Below are 27226 nucleotides of genomic sequence, written 5' to 3'. Positions count from 1 at the left end.
TGAGATACGAAATACGATGCTCAAAGTATTTGGTCGATTATGATACATTTGCAATTAACAGACAAATTTGTAGATAATGTTTCCACTTGCATGAGAATAGAAATACAGTACGTTATCATAATAAATGTCATTAAATATTACTTGAAACTCTTGTAAAGCTTGTAAAAGTGCCGTTATCTGGTGTTATTTAAGTACTTTGAAGTTTGAATTGTGTCAGTTTACTTTAATTAACATGCAATGATACCTTTTTTCCATTTAATGAAGAAGACTCGATAATAGTCTAGTATACTGCAGTATTAATTACTCAATGGCCACGATCGATTATGAAATATAATTATAATTGAACTCGTGGACCGACTATTTCTACGTTCCGATATTTACTACCAGATACCAGTACTGCAAACCTCTGTATCCTATCTTATTCTCATTTATCCACATGGAACTGAGAGACAACCATATTCACAGTACTACTAACAGTGGATTTGAGCACCATATCACACAACATATAACGTCTTGAATTTATCTTGCAGCGCCCTCAATGTGGAACTTCAGTAAACGTGGAATTCGCAACGATGTGGTGTTATTAAAGATTTGATATAATATTTGTTAATATCGTCTCGAAATTATCATCAAAATGGATCCAGCATTACTTAGAGAACGAGAACTCTTTAAGAAGAGAGCTCTCACAACGCCAACGTAAATACTTAGTCCTAATACATTATTATTTTGGGAATTTCTAACCTTTAACGCACATCTATTGGTTATATTCAATTTTATATCTTATAAAGTTCTTGATTATGAAATATATTTCATTTATTATTGACTTCTTCAATATTTAATAGAGGATAATAGTATTTGTATAGTAGGTAATCTATTTTTGTCTTATTGCTTTAACATAGGTATGTATAACATACTGTAATTATCTCAAATTATCTTGTAATGACTGTGTATTTGCATTTATTTAATAAGTTCATATTCTTTTATTTGCAATTATGACATGTATCAAAAATGATTGATAAGAAATATTGTAATTTTAGAGTCGAGAAGAAGAAAAGAGAGCCAGAGAAGGAAGTGAATCGAGATGAACCATCAAAGAAGAAACCAAAGTCCTCTTCGGTGTCCTCAGGACCCAAACTGGATATGGTTAATTATAAGACTATGTCTGGTAGTTCTCAATATAAGTTTGGTGTATTGGCAAAAATAGTAAAACATATGAAAGCGAGGCATCAGGATGGCGATGACCACCCTTTAACATTGGAAGAGATTTTGGATGAAACAAATCAATTGGATGTAGGATCTAAGGTAACATAAATTATGATAATATTTATAGTTACAAGTTTTTTAATATTCAATATTAGACACAGATAGTATTGAAACGACCTATCGAATGACTGCTCGGTACTACAGTCAATTTCGTTATTCATTAGGTGAAGCAATGGCTACAAACAGAAGCACTAATAAAAAATCCAAAAATAGAGGTAATGCCAGATGGTAGATTCTGTTTTAAAGCATTGTACAGAATCAAGGATAAAAAATCATTGTTAAGATTATTAAAGCAGCAGGACCTAAAAGGACTCGGAGGTATTTTATTAGAAGATATACAAGAAAGCTTACCTCACTGCGACAAGCATTTAAAGGTAATATGTGAAATAGATACATGTTCGTATACTATAAAAATAATTACAATAATAAGTAAAATGCATAGTTTAAACCAAATTTTCCTTCCAGAGCTTACAAAATGAAATATTATTTATCACACGACCGTTAGATAAAAAGAAAATTGTTTTCTATAACGATAAAACCGCACAGTTTCCAATTGACGATGAATTTCAAAAATTGTGGCGTGCAGTTGCGGTAGATGCAATGGACGACCAGAAAATTGATGAATACCTCGAGAAGCAGGGAATCAGATCGATGCAAGATCACGGTCCAAAAAAGCCAGCTCCCATTAAAAGGAAGAAACCTAATGCGAGGAGGAAGCAATTTAAAAAGCCAAGAGATAATGAACATTTGGCCGACGTTTTAGAAACATACGATGATGGCAAATAAAAGCTGAAGTGTTTAAAAGTGAATGTTGTATAATAATACTATTGATAATCAGTTCGACGATATTCGTGTGCAGTCACGCTCGCAATATGTTGCAGTTCAACAGAGCACTTGTTTTGCACAGTGTCATACAGCTGAATGTGATATGGAAGTTAGTATTTAACTAGTAAGAGTGATACTCATGTAGGAAGGATCAAAGTGTGAAGAAACTTGTAGGATACTGGTAAGAATGAGTAGCTTAATTTAAATAAATGCGAATTTTATCATTAGGATTTATAGATATAAGTACAAAATAAATATAGATTAATAAATGTAAATATCAACACTTATCTAGTTTAATTGCAAATAGGTCGCTCTTCGCTTTAACCGTTAATGTAGTCGAGACAGAGAAGACAATTATTTTCTTGAACGAAAAACTTGAATCCTTTGCTAGACTCAACTAGCGATTTTTATTCGACAGATCGATTATTCTTAGTAATGTGGACCTATAGTAACGTATTTAATAGAATTACCTTGACATGAAAAATAACAAGTGTAATCTGTACCATTCGAAAATTACTGAATAACGTCACAATTATTCTATTGACATACCAAAAGATCATCTAACGAATTTGAAAGATCATCAGTAATACTATATTCCGCGCTTATAAATAATATCGAATTCACAACACGGGGATGGTATAGAAATTTCTCAAACCTATTAGACACATATGTTCATCGTGCCTATTGAAGCATTCAAAGGCACTGAATTATTGAATCATAGAAATCTTTGGCACTTTCGGCTTAAATTTTGACGACACAACAAAAACTCGCAATCTCGCGTATAAACATTTCATAATATTAGAACGTATTCTTTACAAATACTCTTTATAAATTAACTAACCGTCATTTCACGGTCGTACCGTATCCCAGTAATTTGTACAAGGTACAAATACCCTTAATTTGATATATAAAATATACTGTATTAAAAGATGTTAATCTTTTGGCAGGGCTGAATCGCTTTTCCCCCTGGAATAAGCACGCGTTGCTTTACTACCCAGCATCCTGTCTAATAAAGACTGTTTATTTCGTCTTCTTGCTGCTAAAACTTCACGGCATAGTTCGTGGAAGGACTCAGCCACTTGAGCAACCTGAAACCATCACCAAAGATCGTTTAATTTACCTCTTCTGAAATTATCAAATTAAGGAAATGGAAAACTTTGTGAGTAATTTGCTGATAAAAGCTCAAGTATTATAGGCTAAACGTAAAATGAAGCTTATTATGTTAGTTTTTGTAAGAAATGCTCAAAGAATACCCCGTAACGTGTCGCCAGAGGGCACCTTAAAATATTTTTTTTTTTTTTGACAAATAACTAAAATCACCTTCAAATTTAAAACAGTGACATCATAGGCATCTAAAATATTTTCAAGGAAGGGGAAACCTATTAAAAAATATTTTGGAGGCAGATTAACAGCGTCATCCCTCGTGAAAAAGGGCCAGAAGGCCTCTTCTTTGAGCATTTGTTACAAAACTGTTGTATCGAGCTAGTACAAATGAGTATAAGACTCGTGTGATTGGTACACTCATGTCTTATAATCATTCGTACTAGCTAGATAAAATACTATTTATGAAAAAAAAAAAAAGAATAATCCGTTCACCTGTTCAGCTGCTGTGACTTCGCTGAACCAGCATTCAAAGTCTTTAGCCAGAATTTCTCCTTCTTCAGCACTGACCTGCCTCAAGTGCACCATGTCTGCTTTATTACCAACCAATGCTAGTGGCATAGCCGCTTCGGGATCAGCAACAGCAAGTGCTTGCTTTGCTTTTCTTACAAAATTGAATGATCCTCTATCAGTTATCGAATAAACTAACAGAAGACCATCGGCCCATTGTAATGTTTCTATAGTTGGCAGTTCGTCCTCGCTCTATGAAAGCAAAAAATTATGTTCAATGATGCTTATATTTCGTTGATGAATTTCTTCTTAAAAGTCAATGTTATTTAAATATTTAAGATAGTAAGGAAAAACTAGCAATAGAAAGAAAAATAACACGAATGCAAAGTTTATGATATAATAATGAAACGTAAACCGAAACTTCAGGAATGGATCTGAGTATTTAGAGAATTTTATATTTTAGGTATAAAGATAAAAACACAATGCGTGCCAAAAATTTATATCGTCAGCAGTATTGTTATATAAATAACGGTATAGATACACGTTGCATCTCAGAAATATTTATGTAAAACTTATAAATTTCAGAGAAATTCGCTTCGCTTTTTTTTTCTTTATTTAAAAATATATCTAACAACGTGACGATATATCTGTTTTCTCATTAATATCTCAGAGCTTTTGATCTTAAACTCCCACGACTAGAATCCGTTCTATTTAAAATCTGTTTGTTCTGAAAATTCTATTTCAATATTAACTACAGTAAAGTATCGCTATCAATTAAAAACTTTCAATCTCATTGTATCTTGTTTTAAACAAAAGTACCGTCGTTTTATTACAGCGTACGCAGCACACTGCATTGGAATTTCCAATATTCCCAACATATTCAAATTCTATTTACAAAAGATGTTACCTTTGGACAAGAGTCTAAGATTTCAAAGAGTATAGGTTCGCCGTCGACTAAGACCTCGTGTTTGTATCTGTTCTCTGAAAGAAAAGTTAAAATTAGATTCATTCGATTCCCTTGATCCTTCATTTTCAACATTTAGTCTAGCTGAATATTCTAATGACATAAGGTGATGCCTAGGGAAATTTTCAAGCGCTGTTTCGGTTCAGTCCAGACCTAATGGCGTTATGAAATCCAATTAGCAGATAGTAAAGACACGTCAACTATTCGTACTATTCGCACAGTATAGTCAACAAGTAGCCACCCCCCTTTTCTACTCAGTAGCGGTGTACAAAGACACGGCGTGTTCGTTTGAATATCAACGTCGTATTAGCAGTGGCCCTGTCTAGTGTCAAATTCGTCTGCGATAAATTTAGAACAGACGCGACCCGAGGTATGCTGAGAGGACAGTGTTAGAGGCGGCAACAGTTGCTGGCCATTTTTCAACAAACGTTGCCTTATGTTGTGACTATGTCGGCTTTGCTCGGCATTCTTATCTAGGAACAATAGCTCCTAAATTTCTGTCCATTTACCCACCAGCCTGATGATCGTATTCGCCTATGTATCTTCTCGTAAGGAATCTCACAGTCAGGGCTGAAACAGAAAGCGTCACACGTTATTCGAATGACTATGAAACAACTTTTAACATACACAAAATTGTTTAATGACATTACTATTTTTCGCAATGACATTTCTCTTTATAACGTATCAAATTGAATAAATTGTTCATTATGGAAATCAAAATTCTCTCTTGATGATCATTTCGTCTTTGTGATGCTTATAGTTTGTATAGGGATGTCAATTTATGTGAATAACAATGGACTTGGCATAAAAACGATAAACTTACGATTTTTCAACGAAATTGAACTTATTTTTAGGAATATATTCGATGCAGTGCTCAGGGTGATTTGTAAAATAATTATTCCCGCGAGAAGATGTTTATTTCGCGTACTTTCCAAATGTCCACACATGCTTCGTTACAGACGTGCGCCATGGTATCTATACATTTGTATATATATTGCAAAATCTCACAACCATCCACCATCGAAATGTACCCTTTGTTGACAAAAGTTGCACGTATCCCCGATATATGTGAAATTCCTTTGAATTCTAACTGAGAAGGAATGAGTTTGAGAAAATAATTTGACGGCGAACACCATGAAAGCAATATGTCAAACAGACGGATGCAGAAATAATAAAAATAGCGTCGAAATGTTCCGTTGTATATGAGATCTTCCGCCTTTGACGTATTGGCATATAGTATTAACGTCGAAAACGAACGTCGAACGTCCCACGTGTGTTTTTGGAATAATTCGTAAGCGGATGTGGAAGCTGCTGGAGAAGCAGAGCCACATCCTCCTTAGCTAGAAATCGTTAGAAGGAACTTCAACGCACTCCCGGCTGTTCCAAAGCTCGTGATAAATTATGGCAACTAAATGTTTATTCGTGTAGTAGACACCTATAAATCGGGTTAGTCCATCTTCGAGGTCTTAAAACATCTTGCAGTTTGTTTTGATAGCCGACGATTTAACCGTAACGTCGTTTTACCTACGAATAGCGTCTCCGTATTTAATTCCAATCGTATCGAGTCGTCGATGTTGATTTAGGTTTTGTAAGCCAATATCTTTATTAGAAATAAAATTCGATAAATTCTTACCAAGATACTATGACTATGGAACTTTCGTCTGATCTGTTCCGGTTTGTTCCGCAAGTAACGTGTAGATCTTTGTACCTTTGTATAAGTTTTTTAAGTATTGACGATTATTAAACATTTTTTAATTAATTTCTAAAAACGTCACTTCCGGGTGCATCTTATAAGACAATCGATCGAACAAGAACTCATTATTACCTCTGGAGGAGACTTACCCTGCGATAAGGAAATTGAGTACACTCGACGAAATTGACTTTGGAATAATGGTATTTACATGGATGAACCCGATGTTCTTAGCAAACGCAATTCTGATAAGGCGAATTTCTGTATTTTAACAATATCATTATCAAAGAATGTATTGACAGTTTGTACTTTTTATGAGAAGCGAAAATAATATTCTGCAATTGTTCAAATATCATATACACTTCTACTTCGTACAGAACGCAATGTTACCAAGGCGTTCATATGACATGTTCACGAGATGAAGTTGGTAGAACGTCTGTAGGTTATCCGTAGGCTGTAACTAGTTACTGCAAGTGTCAAGTTTTATAAAAGTATTTGATAAAAACATACAGATAGATTTCAATATAGTATAGCTTTATAATTAATTAATCAAGTCCCGTACAAACTCTTAAATAAATTTTTTTTTAATAAAACATGATACAGCAAATAATTATAAAAGAGAGCAGAACCCATGCGCGTGAACGGAGTCGAATCATTTCCGTCGTGGCATTCGATTTCAAGAAATGAGAGTCGAGTCATGAAGTTGAAACGAAAGCCACAGCCTAGTGACCCGCTGCGGGGTATACCACGTTATTTTTACTGAAAACCTGCCAAGGCGTCGGAAAACCTTGTATGAGCACTCGGTTAACGTCTTGGCGGCTCCCTAACTGCAATCCCCTTGATTCCTGTATCGATATAATCCACCTTACCTAAGAGCTCAAATGACATATATATTTAAATTTTTCGATAATTTCTCTCCTACATTGCCAATCAATATATCCTTAGTTACGCATTTTTTCCATTCATGATTTTTTATTAACAACTCCATCACTCTGGGGGAATTACATTGATACATAAAATTGAATTATCAAGAATACAAAACAATTTTATTTTTCTATAAATTTTACGAAGAATTCACTATTTCTCATAATACTGGACTAACAACCGTATTGATTCTCGTTTAGAATGTCAAGTGCACCGATTATAAATCCGTTAAAAAATTTTGCCACGATCGCATACTCAGTTCATACAAGGTTCTTTATTCGACATTAATTGTTCATTTAGATCGTAACATATGAATGTATGTCATTATTACCGATATAAAATTAACTGCACTAGCACTTGAATTGGCTATTTGAAGTTTTACGAAGTCGAAAGAATGTAATAATTTTGGAATTCTCGAATTCAACAGTCCTCGCATATTTGTTTACCAATCTTCATATGCGTACTATATTCTTACAATTTTTAGATTTGAATAATACGATAGCGGAGAAAAATCTTGAACATTTTATCTTTTCGTTTACCTAACAGCCGACAGAGAATAATGAGGTATTGGCGCGAACGAAGCCTAACAGACGATCCAGCCACGAATAGAGGGTTATCAAGTTGTGGCTTCGCTCGAAATATACCAACTATTTGTTTATGGTATGCATGGACCGTAATCCAGCAGCAGAGCATCCATTTCTAAGTAGGCACTTCACGTCCTACGAATCAGACGAAAACAAATCCGTTTCACATTCCAAAATTATTCGCGGATACGTCGATTATTTCTACTTGTTTATTCTATTCGAAAGATCGACGATTTCTTGTGTACCTTATGGCAGTTCATCACATGGATATTACTTTATCACTATTACATATACTGTACATTTCAAAGTTAGGATCCGTTCTTTAGTGTATTTGCAATCTAAAAATTGCTGTGCAATATAATGAAAGACACTTGAACATTTACATGCATAATACGATATATTGTATCCAGATGAGAAATATCGAATTGGATAATTATCAGTAATTAATTAAGTAATCCGGCTTAGTCCATTTGATTAACATACATATATAATGGCATAGCACGTGTGAGCGTATCTGATACTACGTGAAATAAAATCTGTCAAATCCCGCGACAATAATAACGATATGTTGACAATGGTAATGTATAATTAGTTTGACTGGAAATATTACATTTTTTTTAAATTTTGACTTTTTTAAAAATATATTTAAGTCTAGAGAAAGAAATAACATTTTTACTTGACACATCTGTAAAATACAATTTTTGTATCGCGGGGCGTAAAGTTTATCGTGAAATTAAGGGGCCGTAAGTCCTAGAGATATTCATGGATACTTTCAGTAAAGATATATAAATAGCATATACATGCATTGGTTTAAACCTGCAGCTGCTGGGACCCACGAATTATTTACCCACCTATGCCTTACACGTGCCATTACCCAAAAATACACGCAGTTGGCTGCATTCAGGGTCCTACCACCACCATTGCCATCACGCACCCAGTATCATCTTCAGGTACTACCACCATATATATATCCGGCTCCTAAGTTTCCCCTACTTCCGTTAAACTTTCCTCCTTTATGAACTGGACCACCTTACGCTTTAATTTCTCTACTTACACGTATTACCGTACAATCCGTACAGCGCACGTTAACCAATGTTTGCTCTGCGGTTCAAATAAAATACAAGACTCCCCATTATCCTGACGGCCCTGGACAAAATTTCGCAATTTAACGCGAATCGCTGCACATTGGCCTTTCGGTTACTCAGTAACGTCCAGCATCTCGTCTTCGAGTAGCCACGACCTGGTTAGCGGACTCGTTCCATTGGCTTTTCCCGTTTTTACCAAGAATTACGACCACTCCTTGGGCACCTTATCCACCGAGCACTTTATCCCTGCGTCCACGCCAGGAACAGCTGGATCTGGTACCACGTAAATTGCAAGTTCAGATAAGCAATTTTCTATGTCATAATAATTGCCGTACTATTTTATCAACATTCTCAATAAGCTTTATCCCAACGAATTGTCCCATTTGAAAATTCATGATTGACATACGAATCTCTTTTGAGTCTTAATAAGAAAAAACAAGTTACTGGCACATTTAACGCTACGCTCAATTTTATCTTAAACTGGAACACGTTCTGCTCTGGGTGGCACATTCCCGTGGCGTCGTTATTTCGCGCATATTTATAGTGAAGTCACATTAATCTGGATCAAGAGTAGATTCGCGCCACTTCGCCAAGGCCTTTAGGTTTCAGAGCAGACGTGCTTATAAAACTATAGTTGTTGATCACTCGAGTTATAAAATGACAGAGGTACTTTTATTCGACCCACGCCAATATACATATACCATCCAGCTCCTGCCGATGCTAGCAAACCAATGAATGTTACAGCTATTACTCACGTCTCTATTTCGGATGCTGAGAATTGTGTCGCAAGGGTGGATTTAGAGGGTCGGCCATTAACGATTCACGTTCAGCCCAGTATTGTTGTGGGACGTTGTGCTCGTGACTCGGAAATATTATAATAGACGCAACTGGCTTGGCGACGTCATCGTATTATAATGACTTTTGTGACGTCACCGTTCGACCGATATAATCGACGTCATCTATTTTTAACCTTCTATTCGTGGTCCTTCAAGACAAATACACGGCTAACATCGACCGGGAAAATAAACTGGTATGATGGAAAAGCAACAAATATATCGAAGGAATGGGATGCTGTGTGCTCTTTGCTTTTACACATTTTTTTTTTTTTTTTTCCTTTGACATAGACACCGGTGCATGGTGACCGGGGTATAATGACGTCATGGAATTTTCAAAGGAAATTACTATCGCGCTCATACGCATTTCAGCGATTGATCAAAGGACGTTGAAATGAACGGGTGAAATTTTTTTTCAGACCAATCTGTAGTTTGGAAAAGTTATCAAGTATTTTAAATCGAGTTATTAATTTATGGAATAAACAAATGAGGCATGATTACAGTTATCGGATATGAGAAAAAAATTGTTTTTTGTCTGAATCAATTTATTGACAACACAGGATATAATTTTGTCAGGTTCTATACGAGTAGGTAATTCTCGTAATGAGTCAGACTGTTGTACGCGATATTTCTGTGTTATTTTGTTGGCAAATTTTAACTGACAACATTTTGAATAAACTATTTGTAATGACTGTATATTCGTGTGAGTCGTACTTTTGGCACGGTATCTACAAAGCAGCAGCTTACTATCTCCTGTCGATCTTGCTATAAAATACTCGGAATTAGCGTATGCAAATTGTTGAACTTTCTCGCTATGCTGTATAACTAGTCAGAGGTACTTTCACGGTATTTATCTAAACTCAACTTGCCATGTATCTACGTGCCAAGGGAATTAAGTTAGGAGAGTAAATTGCACTCGAGTTAACGACAATTTATTTATCTTTCAGATTGAAAAGTCATCAAGACAATATTCGCGACATCAGGATAAACATTTTTTCAGCAAACTCTGCAAATAATCAAAATACCTCGGGGTATCTCTTACGAAATTTTGTGTTGGTTAATCAAATGGATTTACGACATGCGTACGAATTTTTGGTCGTTTAAAAAAAGTTTTCTGACGAAACCGCAAAAGCACTGAATTTCATGTTTGAACCGTACAACACGAGTGTGCACACATCTGGCGGGGTCGTCGTCCAGCGAACGCAAACACTAACAACGAATTCCTTGCAGCTTTGATAAAACAACCAAGTCAGAGGAAGAGGTCGAAATAAGAGAAAGAGAAAACAAGTATCAGGGAACCAGAGTGAAAAATTTGTTCGAAGGAAATGTTCTTTAATACTAGGAAAACATCCAGTAGCACAGTGTTCGAGTCTGATGAAAATATTTCATTAAATTATGTATCTGTTAAATTTTTTGTAAACTTCGTTTGAGAGGTAAACAAAAATTTGTTCAATTTAAATTAAATGATTGTGTCACGATTTTTACCTACATTGTATAGGGCAGCAAGTTCTCGATGATATTTATGAACTAGATGTTCGCCCGATTGATTTCATTGAATTTGCCATTTTTTTAATTCAAATCTTTCTATAATGCGTCGAAACATTATTTAAACTGCTCTATTATAGTTTGGTATCTTAGATGATTTGTAATGGCTCGCGAGAGAGGTTTGTATACCTATATACACGGTATATATACATATATACACGTACAGCATCTTTGGCACGGATAATCGCTACGCCGCATTAAAGCAACCGTACTTGATGTAACTATTTTACTCACGAGACTCGCGGAAACTCTTTCGCGCTCTAGTTATTTTATCCGTGCCAAATCGACGTACCACTATTCCTCCGGTTATAATGCATCACCGATGACTGATTTATCCCTACCTTGTATACCAGCGGCAAACTATTTCCGACACACTTTGGCAGAGCACTTACCACTTTTGCCAACTCCTGGAGCCCCAATCACAGCCACCTTCACCTCGCATAGCGAGCTCTTCTTCCTTCGGATACCTCTGATTGCATTTGACGTCATACTCGTGGCATTTGAGGCTGCAACATACGAATACCATATTCGCTATAACGATACATTCATGCAGTTTAAAAAATCCCTACAAAAATTCATCGTCTTATTAATATAACGTTAAAATACAAATTTGCATTTATTCCTATCACTTTATATACATATATCATGGTGAAACGATACTGACTGCGCTTAATCGTCAGATCGACGAAGCATTTATATGAGAATAAGTTTCAAGACTTTAATTACTAATTCAAATAAGCTACATATCATGTCGATATATCGAAAATTAAAAAAATTCGAAAAAAATGTGCCACGTTCTGGAAGTTAATGACAATAATTTTTTTTTAATGTGAGCAGTAAAAATTTCAGGTTGAATGACTGCTTTCATGTACAATCTAATATTCTATTTTGGTGTTGCACTCGGAGGTAAAACAGCTGCTTGAAAGTGCAGTGTGCGAGAAAGAAAAAGGAGGAGGAAGAAAAATGAGAAAGTGCAGCAGAAAAAGAAGATTTACGTCCGTCTTGTGTATGGCCTAGAAGTGAATCGTCCGTCACACGAAGAAGATGGTCCGTCATGCCAGAAATCGTCAAAGACGAACCCATGTCCACGAGGTCAGACACCTCACTGGTGACGTCGAAGGCTCGTTGCATTCGCATAGTAAAACAAGCTGCAATCTGAAACTTGCAATTTGCTTCCTCCGAGTCGTAAGTAGTGTACGAAGTCCTTATATGAGAAAGCATTTTCATTTTATTTTAATCTTTGGCTTCCTCATAGATGAATCTTCATCTACTGCCCACGAATCAGAGGAAGCAAATTGCAAAATTAAAATTCTTGGCTTCCTCATATAGGGACTTCGTATACTTACGATTCGGAGGAAGCAAATTGCAAGTTTCAATTTGCAGCTTGTTTAACGTGAGTCCCCATGCCTCTCACAACTTAGGGTGCTTCATGCTGTAGAGAACGCATGTGAGGATAAATCTCTTGCATGATCTCTTCGGGCCTAATATTTTTGAATTGGCTGAAATTCAAATACTTGAATATACGTATAATCAGATCCGTTTTACCGATCTCCGCTAAATTTGAGACATATCACGGCTAAATGATACTCTATCCTTTTCGAAAGTTGGAGCTCAATCGGTCAAAGTTGACGGGAGTTATATTGATAAATTTAATTTTTCGAAAAATTCAAAATATCATAAAATCAAAACTTCTCGATGGATTCGGCTCAAATGCAATACCAACCAACCTTGGATACATATCTCTTTGTCAAGAACTATTTAGACGATTATCACAAAATTTGCGATCGCTAGTGTGATAACGTCCTTTTTTTGGGAATTTAAAAACGACATAAAATCCGAGCCGCAGCATGAACCATGACGAAAATTATAGTCAATGAAAGGATTATAAAGCTGCATATGCCTGCAATTTGCAATTTGGGGGCTGTAGTTAAAACCGTTCTCGAGTTATACACGTTTGAATTTTGGGAGTCCATTACACACACACACACACACACACACACGCGCGCGCGTACACCCGGACATTTTCTCCAAACGTGTTTTCTCGACGTTTTGGCACATTTTGAACATGGCGACATGAAAATCTCAACAGGAAAATTTTTCACCGTCACACAGCTTCCTCTATGAGGAAGCAAAATCGAGATTATTCATTTTCAGTGAATACAAATTTTGCGAAAATAAGGATGCCTCAGCGTCGCCACGCTTCTTTCGATGGAATGGTTCTAAACTGAAACTCAAACGACGTTGCAACGTTCAGAATGTTACAAACACTATTCGGATTAAGCTCACTGCATAAACGAGTGAGTCAAATGTTGTGACTAGGATGGAATGACAAGATACACAGTTGTGAATATAACAAATTCGACAATTGTACAATTGTCGGACAAACATCACATATATGTATATACATATAACGCTACTAATTTCTTATTCATTAGCGCGTGTCACTAATGATGATTTATAGGCTTGTGCAAGTGTCTTCCAGCACGTTAATGTTCGTGCCTGATTGAAATTTGCTCATTGCAAAATTCAATAATAATTTATCAAACTTTCTTGGATGCCAACGATATTTGTTCTGTTTTAAAATTTTTCATTTTATTAAATAAACAACGTTTTTTAGTCCTCTACGAGATGTTTGGACATGCGAGATAGATGTCGCTCAGATCTGTGGAAAGGATCGTGAGGGAACGCGGGAGGAAAGGAGAGGGAGAATAGGTGACGAGAACATTAATAGAACGGTTCGCACATGTCTTAAGGAATTTAAAGAATTCCTTTCGTCATCTAACGCCAGCGCCGGCTACTGATCTAAATGCGTCACGCGTCATGTCTCATCCTTGATTTTACTATTAATCGACGTATCATCGGCGATTGATACCATCGATTCGTTTCGAGTGTGAATTTTTGAGGTAAATACGATTATATGGAGAACGACTTGCCAAAAATTATTAGTCAAGTATAAAATGATCTCGATATCGATTTGTATGAAAAACTTGCTCGTACAGATGACGAGTGCGTGGCTGAATTCGTGAGGTCCATCGAAGATGAAAATATTAGGGATCTGAGTGAAATTATTAAAAATAATTTTTGTTATAATTAAAAATATTTTATTAATTATTTATATTTTCCTTATAGATGGATCTTTTCCATGTGTGTATTTGCTGTATAATTTTGTCTTCGTATCTTCCCGTGTCATTGACTGCAGAAAGCGTGCTCCCATTACGAAGATGGAGGTCCGGAAGGGGAAGACTTGTATGCCATAGTATACGTTCATGATTCGAATGATCAATTAAATTCTTGGCCGATTAGGATGCCTCTGTCTCTTTTACTGCATCGTTTATCGCGTATTGGTTCTAATCCTATTTTGAAAACGGTAGTTGTGTTTCGTTTTGCGGTTCGTCACTGTTGCAGAATCTCGATTGGTGGTAATGAATAGCGGGATAATGTACAGTTATAGTTTCTGGTGAGATTTTCTTGTTTGTTATAAAGGATAGCGATTAATTAAATGGATTTTACAAATTAAAATAATAAAGAGAAAGATTTATTAGAGATTTTACTCACCTTCATAAATTTTTTTTCAAAATTTAAATTTCTTGGATTATTGATCTATGGCGAATATGGGTAAGACACTTGTTTCATAAATTTTGTTGAAATATTATGAAGTTTGAACGAGACGTGATACGAGTTTTTACTGGTTGGTGACCGATGAGGATTGATATTGATTTTATACTGGTACTTGGATCTTATTTTTTATTACTGTGCGGTAAACGTCAAAATGAATTTGAATTTATCACGTGGTTCCTGTCAGTATCTGCGTTGCGCTGCTACATCCGTCGCGGTTCTTGGTCTACGCTCAACTACTTCTCTCTATTCTTGTTTGGCTTGTGAGTGAATTCTTTTTTTACTTTCAAGCCAGTTACACACGATACCATGTTCGGTAGAAAAACTGGTGTGGGCTTTGGAACTCGATCGGTATTCATGTTGGTCGATCAGGTAGGAATCTAGAAATATGTATTTAAAAATGGTACGAATTAATATTGAATTTACATTTTATTATGAGATACAGGTGAATTTGACATATTATGGATTATTTATGTATCATATGCGTGATGTAAAATATTTTTGTTAGTATTGTATACTAAATTGTTACAATTTGTAGTAAGTTTTTTTTACGATTTTCAAAATTAGTCAAGTTTTTTTTATGTATGAAAAGCTGAAAGTTTACTTTTCGTTTGTTGTATTAGAACTTTGAAGAATGTTAAGATTTTTTTCATTTACCCTCTGATACATTATCATTGTCCTGTGTTACATGCTTTCCACCCGGGGAGCCACTCGTTGATCGTTTCAGGACTATCTACCTTGCCGACATGGACGTCCACGTCGACGTTATCCGTCGCGACGTATCTCAAATTCGGGCAGTCCGTAAATAGCCAATCTATGGCTCGCAGAAGTGCAGGTTTTATTCGATCTGTGACAATTATGAAAAGTGGATCACTCATTTAATGATTATTGACTGTTACTACGTTGACGATCCATCGTAATGATAGATTTTCAAAATTGTCATGCAGGAAATTCAGAAGCGGAAGGAACATCATAAAAGTTTATTGAAATGAACATAATGATAGAAATATTTTTTAAATTACGTTTCTTTCGCGAGTTTTTAATAAATGCCATAATATCGCGAATTTGACGTACTCCTGATAATTGGCACATTGCTATATTCCTCGTCATTATCATCATTAAACATATTATTGTCTCCAGCATTCATCAAAGCATTGTCAAAATTTTCTTTTTCTGGTTCTATATCCAAATCCTGCCTTCTCGAAATTTTTGTAACTTTTGACAAATTTTCATCTACAGTATGAAAATCCCTGTTGTGGTTCATTTCTTTTTTAAATGACGACGAACGCTCTTCTACGTCCTTTGTAGAAAAGGATCTATACTTCGTTCTGATTCGTTGATTTTTTAATTTGTCATCAAACTGATAGTAACAAAAAAAATCAATATCGAAGGTTTTACTCTTCTTATCGATTGAACTAAATATTCAATTTACCTCGCGAAAACCGCGTTTCATATCCTTCAGAACTGTTTCAATTGTTTGCAACGCATACTTATTTTTGTCATACTCCTGAAATCCCTGCTTCTGAATTCCAGGCTTCATTACCCGAACCATACGATCCAATTTAATTATTTGCTCTTCCAACTCCGTTAGAATTTCCATACCGTTAGATTGATCCTCATTGTCTGAAAAATCATCAGGTACAGTCATCCTTACACAATACTTATAGAGGAAAATAGGGCAACATGGAACCCCCTTGAGAATTGGCTGAAACCATAAGAACCATAATATGTTCAAGTTATCCCAATTTCTATTTTTTCCTCGGGGTTTCTATGTTGCACAATCTTCCCCTATACGAGTAAATTGTTTTTTTTCTAAGAAAGACCAAAAACCATTTTGTTCTTGTATTCTATCCAAATAGCATCCTTCCGTAGGAGGATAATCCATGTGTTTCACATTTTTTGATGATTCATGATCTTCAACAGTTACAACTTGTTGATGAACATTTCTAAAATCGATAATTCGTCAATTTAATGTACATTGTAAATCAATATATACCCTTAATCTTTTGAATTGGTACCTTTTCTCAAAAACTATTAACTGATCGTCTACCCAGTTATCCATAAAATCAGTTGACTGTATTTCCTGATTACTCGAATTAGAATCATCATCTCCTACTCGTTCCTTATTTATTACCTCAAGTTCAACATCCGCCTTATCGGTATGTCCGTCACCCTTTTCATTAGATTTATCATACGTTTTCATCCCTTCGATCTAAAAGCTCAAAAGTTACCAGAAGATCAATGAAATTTACAAAAATATATTTAAATACCTTATCAGCCATGATATTACGATCTCGATCTCTCGTAGGATCGTCATCTTCCGAATAACTAACATCCAATTTTTTATCATCATTTCCACTCACGCGATAATCATCATTAACAAGAACGACGTCACTCGGTTCATACTTCCGATCAATCAAAGTCAAGTCCTGCGGACTTCTGCCACGCAGATGCAATGCACATGCAAAATACCGGTTTAGCCATAAATATCAGCAATAACAAATGGTTGGATTACAAAATAATACCTGATGACGTAAGAGGTATAGACCTCGCCAGGACATACAGCAGACGTGTTAGATTCTTGTCGGCTTGAAAAATAAATTCCTGAAGTTCCGCAAGATCGCGCCACGTACGAATCGTTGGCAACGATTCTCTCGGAGTCGTGATGACGTTGATGACGATGACGATGACGATGACTGTGTTTATCATCCTTACTGCTGCGTTTGACTATATGCTCTCGATGTCTTCTCTTATCGTGTCGCTTAAGTCTCTCCTCCTCGATCGTATAATTCCTGTGTCGATTATACTTGTAACCAGTGTCATCGTGTACGTCGATTCCCTCGGGAAACTGATTTCCCTTCGATGGATAAATTCGCTCGTAGCGATGATTAAAATATGTCGACTTGAATTCGTCACGGCCGTAGTTGCTCTCGGTGACCTTCAAGGCTGATTTTAAAGAATTTGCAACTAGATCTATAAGCAAGTAGCATCCTTTTCTTGCATCTGCACATGTATATTAATTTTTATCAAAAAAGAAAAATACATTTCATACGCTCTAAATAAGATACTCACAGTAACGTGCTTCTGGAAAATAATACAGTACAACAGCCGTTGACATTAAAGCTATCAACAACACGCGTTTTGCATGGCTCATCCACGAGGATATGCATGAAGTTTCGTGCACGTAACCTAATAGATTGACGATGATTATGTTTCCACTATATTTACTTTTTTTTACGACGCTCCTAATTACCATTCGTATCCCACGTGTTACCGGCGACGCATCCTATGGCGAGTGCGTTAAGGAGGAAAACTAGAAATTTCATAATTAAAACACAAATCCAAACAGATTGTGTCTTTTCGCAATACGACTTTACCAAAGCATCTTGGCTGTTGGGTAAAACAAAGGAAAATCTTATGCGCATATACCTATAATAAATCCTTGTCATACTGTTTTACAATACGAGTTGTAACCCAGCAAGCATGTCATATACGTAGTTATTTTCATGCAACAACTGTATACATACATATAGGGTTATTCTGTACATATAGACGCACCGACCGAAGGTAATTCTACCTCTGACATCGAGTGGACGGGCTACGATAACTGCAGTTGAATGCGTTTGGAGTGAATAACCCTGTAGAAGTGTTGTATGGGGATGCCAATGTAATTGTAAAATGATTAAGATTCAATCTTGATTTTTATTATGCTGGTTCTTTACAATATAATACAAACCAAATGATTCGTACGCTTGTTGAATTGCAATAACGTAATAAAGGAATAACAGTGCGCTTTACAAACAATCAGCAATATATGCAGTAGTGCAAGGTGCGTAAGCGTATTAATGGTATCCATCTACACTAATTACTAGCGAGAAATATCGCTGTCGCAAAGTTCGATTTGCGTTTCAGATTGATTTACGACATATATCGCTAACGTGTATACATATATATATATATATATATATATATATATATATATATATATATATATATATATATATGCATAGACATATTAATATATATAACGACAGTGCGACGCGTACACACGGTACCATCATGAGTGGTCGAATCATTTAGTGTCTACACATTCATACCAACAATATAAGAGAGATCTACTTGGAATCAAAAGTTCACGGAACGCTGCGGTGAAAACCCGCATTAATTTATAGTCAGTTAGTACGTATGCAGCAAACTAAGAAATCACACATACCTTGTGCACAGAAAACCGCGTTAAAATCCCAAAAATGGGAATTTACGTGGGAAATAGTGTGCGCGATTATTACGTATTTCAGGGGGGGTTAAGTCAATATAATATTACAATGTAACGTAACGCGTGAATACCCATTAACGCGCACGTACGTTGAATTTGCGAGCACAGAGATATTGGCGCGTGGGACGTGCGCGTGCATGGGTACAGGGCGAATTAATAAATGACGACTTTATACACAGGGCGAAGACTTGAGGTTGATGAGAAGAATGACGATGATGATATCAAAGAGAGCTTCGTACGAATGAATAAAAAATCCTGAAGGAACGTTCCTGGAGTCTCCGTGGCATCCTTCGGGATTCGTCGCCTTGCAGTCACACTAGCGACGTAGTTACTCAAGCACGAAGCTCCCGTCCCGAGGATTCGTTCTCGTCGGTGGTTGGTGCGTTTTTCTCTTTTTCGGCGACGACAAGTTACTCGTTGATTAAGAGCCAGGCTCAATAAGATGATGGGTCGCGAGGGTGAATATCATATGGCGAGAGGTATGAGCTATGGGACTTTGGGTCATCCAGATCGAGTCCTTACGCGAAGGACGCCTTGATTTTGTTTATGGCGTTCGAGAGGTGGAGCATCTCGGTGTTCAACTGAGAGATGAGACCCTCGAGCCTGTCAACGCTGTCCAGGACTTCCACCTGCTGCGTGTGAGGGTCGTACCTAACTTCGAAAGGTCGGTTCATGGTGCTGACCCAGCGACGGAATTTCTCCTTGGCGTCCTCGAAGCTCTCGGCCACGTAGTAGATGGGTTGGTAATCTTGATCCTGATAAGGCTGGACAGCGGTCACGCTTGGCTCGAATGATCGGTGCTCGCACTTGTCGCTCAACGAGTGTAGAAGCTCGCCGTAGGCCGAGAGCAGACCTGCTCCGTAGGCCTTAACCTCTTGACCTTCCTTGCAGAGACCGAACTCCACGGTGAACCAGTAGATGGTCGAAAGCTTCTCGATGTCCTCGTCGGACGCACCCAAGGAAGCCAAACCAATTTCCTGAGAGAACTGAGCGAAGCTCGGATCGGCCAGAAGGGGCATGTGACCCAAGAGCTCGTGGATGCAATCACTGGAAGAGATAAGAAATGATTTTTAGTGAAATTGAATGTAGATTAATTGTCAATGCTTTGGATCTTCTTAGAGGTTCATTGAGTTATGAAGACGAGTTGCCAACTATGGAAGTGAGTTATCAACGCCATCGTGTCGTTAAAAGCCAATTAGAGTTCCATTACAGGTTTAGAGTAGCAAGATAATTTCGTTATTGCTCTCCTGACTCGCTATATAGATATACTTTATGTGTCGGGCTACTGTGCTTCAGGTACCGGATGCTCTCTTGCTACTGGTATAATAATATCGAATGCATGTCTACGGGACCTTTGAAACAAAGGTCATTGATAATTTCATGATCAATTTGATAAAACACCTACGAGATATTTCTACCAGGTCGTATTATCAGCTAGTCTCATCGTTTCGTAGCGATTCTGAATAATACTTACGGTTCTGGTGTATGATAAGGGCTGTTGATGTGACGGACATACTGGGTGCTCTGGAAGATCCTGAAAGCCAAGCTAGACAGGAAGTCCCTGGCAGTCAGTAGCCCAGCTGCAGGACGCAGAGTGAATCCAGTGTTCTTCTTAAGAAAATCGCTGACCTCTTGCAGCTGGGGAATGCGATGGGCCTCGAAGATACGTTCCTCTTTGAGTTTCTGGAAGACTCTCTGGTACTCGACGCAGGCGTGCTTAGGTACCAGTTCCTCGACGGTGCTGAAGACGCGAGACCAGGTAGTATTCTCGGTTTCGGTGTAACGGATGTTGGGGATTGGGTCTCCGTACTTGTAAGCGAAGGCAATCTCGGCGATTGTTTTCCTGCGAGCGCGGTACTCCTTGTCAGCGAATCCAGGGTGGTTCATGTCAAGGTCGGGTTCATATTTGGTCATGAGATGATTGCAGTTGTCCAGCTCGGATGCGTGTCTTGGGAACCAGGGATCCTTGATGCTCATAGAGTTATCAGCTAGCAGAGTGACACCACCGAGACTGGAACTCTGTCTTAGGTTCCTGATCAGCTGGAGAAGGCTCTGCCTAGTCATATCGACCTTGACAAGCACGTCGAATTGAAGACCCTCCTTCTTGGATGGACGCGACTCGACGTGTGTCACGGTACCCTTGAAGTTTTCAACAGTCTTCAAGATGCGACCAAGAGAACCGATCCCTTCGCGCAAACGCAGGACGAGAGCGGCTTTCTGGACGCTGTGTTCGCCTTCCGGAGCCTCGGCGATGGTCTTGGCGAGCACAATTTCTTCCTCGGTAAGACCAGCATCTGTGAGGATCCAAAAAAAAATAATATATGAGAATGACGCAAGACTCTACCAAGGGAAGGTTGGACGTGGTCAGGAAGGTAACAAGGATTCGTAAAATCAGGTAGCACGTTAAGTCCCGGTACGAAGGCTAAGTAATCGCCCAATTGAGAGTCCATTTCCGTTGCTCGTTTCAAGTTTCAAGTAAAGAGCTCAGTGCTCCATGTGAAGGGGGATGGGGTGGCGCAAGAAGTGCCTGTGATTGTCGCGTAGGAGGGTTTTTCCCGCCTGCCACGAGGGTCCAGAAGGAATGGAAAAGAATAACTGTATTATACGCTCAGCGGACCGTTTCAGATATAGAAAGCCTTCCAAAGGACACGTAATACGATTCTAAATGCATAAAGGTTCTCAGGGCCGGCGTAATTCACTCAAGTGCCCGGCACTCGTTCGCTTCACGACAATGGGACCTGTTTCACCCTCCATTTACTCCTTCTCACCTAGTTACCACCACCTACGCTATCGGCTCGACTTCGTGACTTTTGTTGTCACTGCCGACTCTTTCGCATCGACTACCGAAAGAACTTTGCGATATAAAAAGTTGCCTTTTTCACCGAATCCTAAAGTTATCGTCATATTACGTCAGAGCACTCACCGTCATTTTCGAATTTTCCTTCGCCGTCCGATGAGGAAGCTTCGGCCTTGGCTTCTGCAAGTAACAAACTAAGGTTGCAACGAACATGCTCATGCACTGTGACATTGCACAATATCCTAAATGCATTATTCTACTGACCTCCTTCCTTAGCGGCGCAGGCGAGCGTCTCACCCTGTTCATCGTCGCTCGATGAGGCGTCGACGTAGTGTTCTTCGTCTTGGGGCAGTTGCTCCTGACCACACACGATCGCCTGATCGGCACTTGTGTCTGTGCAAACAACATCGATCGTGCAAACTCAAATACGTGCAAACTCAAAATCTTAATTTTTAAATACGATCACATTACAGATTAAACATTCAGGTCAAAGTTCATGCAACATTTGGATAATTCATTGATGAATAACAATCTTACCATTAGCACGCTGGCGTGCTTCCTCAAGTACGCTTTGCTTCGTTTGCTTCACAACCAAAGTTTCAAAGCGGGCGTCGTCCACGAGTGAACGGCGACGGGCTGGATACCCGTTCTGAAAAAATAAAAAAGGTCCTCTTTTACATTCAGAAGAATCTCGATACAATTTTCAATAATTATTCGCTTAATGAGAATCAGATCAGATTATTAATGACAACAATAGGAGGACCAGACAAGCTCAGTTGATTTGTAATGAACGATCGAACTTAGAACGGAAACGACTTCCGTTTCCTTCTGCACCGAAGTTACTTTACGTTCTGCTACTTTTGTGCTCAGGATTCAGTGAGAACTTCAGACCAGCTAAAACCCACTTCTCGTATAAACTTTTCCCTTTGACCAATCGCCTGGTACTGAAGGATCGGAAATGGCTGAGAATGGCGTCGCGTAAGCATAAAGCTCAGCTCGGGGCGGTTGACGTCGGTGAAAGCAAAGAAAAAAAAAACAGGGAAAGTGGCGAACGGGCTAATGTAAATATCGCTGTAGGCACAATGCAACATAACCTATATGTATCTCCATAATTTGCAAAGTCACATTAAACGTGTAGGTAGCTGTACAAAGACTCGCCCGACAGCCTCGAGACTTTTCCTATAATTTAAATTTTAACGTATCGCTTCCCTTAGAATTTTAATTTTTTTTTCAACTTTTTATCACAACCGCCCAACTTCGTTAAGACTGGGAGAGTCGACGGCTATCTGCACGATCCGTTAAAATATCAGCCCATGGCTAATTCTTTGAGGGCATTCACTGCAGTCGTGCAACAAGGGTCAGAAATAAACAAGGAGACCGTGTCTTTTCTCTCTAACGAAGCCGCTGGCACGTATTAGAGAATGTTTAGCAACTTCTTAACGCGTGCTTCAAAGTGGGCCAAGTACTTTACTAGCTAGATAGATGACCGATGAGTGTGCGCCGGTTACATCACGCGGCCGATTATCCATCCCCCTGAATGGTTTAATGGATAAACGAACGGTTAGCGTAATAAAGGAATGGGGCATTTTTGTACTTTAACTTCTATGCATGCCGTGAGAAAGAGTAATGGCGCCTTTCAACCAGACACGAATCCATCTCGATACACCAATGAAATGCATCTGATAGAACGCTTTTATGGAATGCCGCCTTAGTCCTTGAGATATCTTGTGATCCGCGATCTGGTTCAGTTTCTTAGTGCGCAAACAGAAGAAGCGACCTTGTCACGTGACTGTTGTAATTGCACCGGTTCAAAAGTCGATCGGTTTGCTGAGTCGTGATACGAGCACGTAGTGTCGGCTTAGTGTCGAGTCCAGATGAAAAATAATCAATGAATATAGAGAAAAAGTATAAAGGTGGACACACAGTCACATAGAAATATAGTCCTATAATAGCTTCAGAATGTAAAACTTCATTGTTTGCATCGTATCGCTCTACAAATCCTTCTTTAGATGCATCTGTCGGATGATCCTATAGTAACTTTTAGCTCATTCTTTACGTTCATGAAATAGTGTAGTTTCTGCTTGCACCGATAAACGTGAGAATTTACATTGTATCAATTAGCATGTAGGAGATCAATAAAGTCGATTTATAAAGCTGGACCTGAGGCGGTGGCGAGCCTCCAAAGACGTAACGGTCTTCCAGTTCTCAGGGACTTCCATACTTCCATTTTACAATCACTCCGTTCTCATATTTATAACATATTCATAATTATCATGCGAGCAAGGCCGCGGCGATTTCACAATCAAATAGTCATTAGATCCTTACACTAGTTATATCCAATATTACAAGACTCGTGAAAAAACTTCACCTTTATTCACCGCCCGAAATCGCAACAAGGTTATATACTTTTCAAACTGTACTGTTTTCTCGATATATTCAGAAAAAAAAATAGGTACAAGCGCGATCGTTAACGTGAAAATTTCAAGATCAGTACAAAGTAATAGAATTCTTTTTATGAATATTTGTGTTGGTACTCATCGATTTTCAATTTAACGATAACTCCGTGCAATTATAATTTTCAATTTTAAACATTGTCTAAATAATTTATCACTTTCATCAGCTGATTCGTCGTGTCCGATACCTGCGGAAAGCACAGGTCGTTCCCGTTCCCGAAATTTCACCGATTGCCATCGCTTGCATATGTCTACTTTACATACGCGTTACCACGGCTGCCAATAGAATTCGTAATATCTGGAGAAAGTGCCAGACGAGCCTGAACACTTCTTCGGCCTAGTCAGTTAGCCTTACGGTATAGCATCGATAATTTCATAATACATCATATAGTATACTTCAATTTTCACATACTTCCCATATGATAACAGTCCAATGCAATTGCAGTATAATATCTGAATTAAAAAAAAAGCTATCAATCCGCTTAAACTTTAGAAATCAAAAAATGGACATTTCACTGCTGAATCGAATTATATATAATTTGTGCAACACGTACATGTAGAAAATGCTGAAAACGAACGTTCGTAAGAAAGCCATTGTTTAATATAATTTTTCTCCATTTTTTTTAAAAATCCCCACTATCTAGAGAATCATTAGAATCCTTTTTATCACAAGTCTTGAGAATACTCTGGGCTGTACGTACAACCGAGGTCGACAAGAATCCACTGTACACGCAACGTTATGTATTAATTAAGATCGACTTGATCCTCTATCATCCGTTCTATTTATCCGTTTCGAGGTGATTTCAAATGCGAGTTGTGATTAAATTTGTTTTATTCGGGTCAATCAATTAACTCGCAAGGTCAAGCACTTTGTGTAATTCTGATAACCGAACCTGCGTATCCTACAGGTATACTTTCTCTGTGAAAAGAACGATCTTGCGTATCTGCTGTATTACATAGGTAGTGAATGCACGTTCTTGTGTTTACACCGCAAGCGACAAGTCGTCAATTTCACCGGCATCTCTCGTTTTGCTGGATGGACCACGAGAGAAAGAAAGAAAGAAGAAAAGGGAGAAAGAGAAAGAGAAAGAGCTCGGTGCTATTCTCCTGATGTAATTTTTTTCATTCGTTACGAAAGGTACCGGTCGGGCAACGAAAGTCTCACGTAGGAGATGAAAAACGAGAAATCACGCGCTTCTTTCATGGGTCTCGTACGTAGCGCGCGCAACTTAACTTGAAAGATTTTCGAAGATGAAATTTGAATTTTACATACAAGTGCATTGAGATGGGTGATATTTTTTATACTACAGGTATGATCAGCATGGGTGTTTTCAATTAAGCGACAGTTAATATATATATATATGTTAGCGTACGACGTTTGAATCGAATGTAACTTTCGGAAGATCACTTTTGAAAGGGAATCCTCAAGAGAAAGGTGTATGGCACGTAAAGTCATAATTCTCATGAAGGCAGCGACAAGTTGTACGAATTGAGATAATAAAAATCTTTAAAAATAATAACAATAACTCACCTCAATGCTGTAAGATTTCTTGATAGCGAACATCTCGCGGTTCTTCTGGGCAGCAGCGACAGCCATCATAATTTGATATATATCGAGTGTCTCTTCAGTAAGATTTTTCCACGAAGTGATAGCTTCCACAGAGTTCTTCAAGTGCGAAGATCTTTCTCTGATCGTTGAGATTGATTCGTTATCACGGGTCTCAGGGGCCGCTTTGAAGATCTCGAGTAGTCCTTGTGGGTCAGCCTGATGCCTCCTTTATCAATCGAAGGGTTCACTGCTGAACGTGTTCAAAGTTTCTTCGTTCTTTTCGCCGACTTCTCTTACGATTGGACGTAAAAGAGACAATGTCGCGGGTCTAGGAACTCCGTATCTCGATTAACGACCACAAACAGTGACTGGTGCTTGTCTGTCGTATTGTTTCAAAGACTCGAGTTCAAATTACTCCGCGTGCCTTTTGCGAAACTTCGAACGAAATTCGAGCTTGCTTTGGTGAAGCGAACGAGCGAATGCGTCCTCAGGGCGGGTTGCTGCTGCATATAAACGTTGCCTCCCTTCACCGCCATCGCCGGGGTCAGGGGTGCCCCCACTCGTTATTCGGGTGTTCCGCGAGGTCCACCACGCGGCTCTGGTCCTACGTTTCGTAACTGGAATCGCGGCGGCGCCTTCCTCAGCGGCTCCTCTCATTGGCTGAGACACGCGGGAGTTCCCGCATACTGGGGGCACACTTAGTACCAAGTCACTTCTGACTCACTGTTCTTATTGATGTCATAGATATCGGTTATGTCTTATAACGTTATATGGGAACTACCCTCTTGAGTTTCTTTGAAATTTACATTTTTTTCCTGCTTTTCCTCCTCAACTTTTTTTCCTGAAATTCATCAATGTTTCCTTCCGATCAATTGGGACGGAGGCTTTTTTTCTTATTTATGTGGTATATCTAACTCAATAGGTAACTGATCGATCTGCTCTTACTCCTTTTTCCTGTCACCTCCATTGTTCCATCTCTATCACTTCCCTTGGAATCGTTTGAGGCTGCGTTTATTTTCTTCTCTCCGCTTTCAGTGTTTCTCTTTTTACTCATTGTCTTCTGTACTCTGGTTTTTGTGGATATTCGAAGCGGTTGTTACCTCATACCTGATGTAGATTGAAATTTTGATAGCACAGGTACAGATACTTTCGGTAGATTTTTTATAAAAGGGATAAGGATTTTTATGTCATTTTTCTTTGTCAACCTTAATAGTA

The 27226-nt window shown here is 38.2% G+C and overlaps 4 protein-coding genes across 7 annotated transcripts; 1 reads left to right on the top strand and 3 right to left on the bottom strand.

The window, feature by feature from the left end:
* Positions 1-439: 439 nt before the first annotated feature.
* LOC107269436 (general transcription factor IIE subunit 2) lies at positions 440-3172 on the top strand. Its single transcript, XM_015743265.2, has 5 exons — positions 440-696; positions 1038-1302; positions 1428-1637; positions 1729-2269; positions 3036-3172. Exons 1-4 carry the CDS (start codon positions 635-637, stop codon positions 2047-2049), a joined length of 858 nt encoding a protein of 285 aa, XP_015598751.1. The 5' UTR covers positions 440-634; the 3' UTR covers positions 2050-2269; positions 3036-3172.
* Positions 2295-15200, bottom strand: LOC107269435 (ras-related and estrogen-regulated growth inhibitor). Of its 2 annotated transcripts, none has more exons than XM_015743262.2 (6): positions 12320-12434; positions 11717-11830; positions 5177-5233; positions 4607-4680; positions 3685-3951; positions 2295-3176 (listed from the first exon to the last, which is right to left on the bottom strand). In XM_015743262.2, the coding sequence occupies exons 1-6, from the start codon at positions 12405-12407 to the stop codon at positions 3021-3023; spliced, it is 756 nt and encodes a 251-aa protein (XP_015598748.1). In that variant the 5' UTR covers positions 12408-12434; the 3' UTR covers positions 2295-3020. The 2 variants fall into 2 exon arrangements, with proteins under 2 accessions (XP_015598748.1, XP_015598749.1); XM_015743263.2 differs by lacking the exon at positions 12320-12434 and adding an exon at positions 14880-15200 and having other exon boundaries at positions 2305-3176.
* Positions 15201-15222: 22 nt separating this feature from the next.
* LOC107269434 lies at positions 15223-18427 on the bottom strand. 3 transcript variants are annotated; one of them, XM_015743261.2, is made up of 10 exons: positions 18193-18427; positions 18012-18128; positions 17465-17942; positions 17210-17378; positions 16958-17151; positions 16770-16885; positions 16372-16562; positions 16014-16299; positions 15597-15786; positions 15223-15319 (listed from the first exon to the last, which is right to left on the bottom strand). In XM_015743261.2, exons 1-9 carry the CDS (start codon positions 18386-18388, stop codon positions 15611-15613), a joined length of 1923 nt encoding a protein of 640 aa, XP_015598747.2. In that variant the 5' UTR covers positions 18389-18427; the 3' UTR covers positions 15223-15319; positions 15597-15610. The 3 variants fall into 3 exon arrangements, 2 of the variants coding, with proteins under 2 accessions (XP_015598747.2, XP_024942524.1); XR_003060188.1 differs by lacking the exon at positions 16014-16299; XM_025086756.1 differs by lacking the exon at positions 15223-15319 and having other exon boundaries at positions 15707-15786; positions 15962-16299.
* Positions 18428-18621: 194 nt separating this feature from the next.
* LOC107269432 (tyrosine 3-monooxygenase) lies at positions 18622-26522 on the bottom strand. The gene is made up of 6 exons (XM_015743258.2): positions 25994-26522; positions 22547-22658; positions 22274-22402; positions 22136-22189; positions 20687-21506; positions 18622-20259 (listed from the first exon to the last, which is right to left on the bottom strand). Exons 1-6 carry the CDS (start codon positions 26060-26062, stop codon positions 19731-19733), a joined length of 1713 nt encoding a protein of 570 aa, XP_015598744.1. The 5' UTR covers positions 26063-26522; the 3' UTR covers positions 18622-19730.
* Positions 26523-27226: the final 704 nt, after the last annotated feature.

Source organism: Cephus cinctus, unplaced genomic scaffold (assembly GCF_000341935.2).
Source record: "Cephus cinctus unplaced genomic scaffold, Ccin1 Ccin1_scaffold0661, whole genome shotgun sequence".
Classification (NCBI taxonomy): Eukaryota; Metazoa; Arthropoda; class Insecta; order Hymenoptera; family Cephidae; genus Cephus; species Cephus cinctus.
Note: the sequence above shows the minus strand (reverse complement) of the source record. Positions and strands in the feature narration are given on the sequence as shown.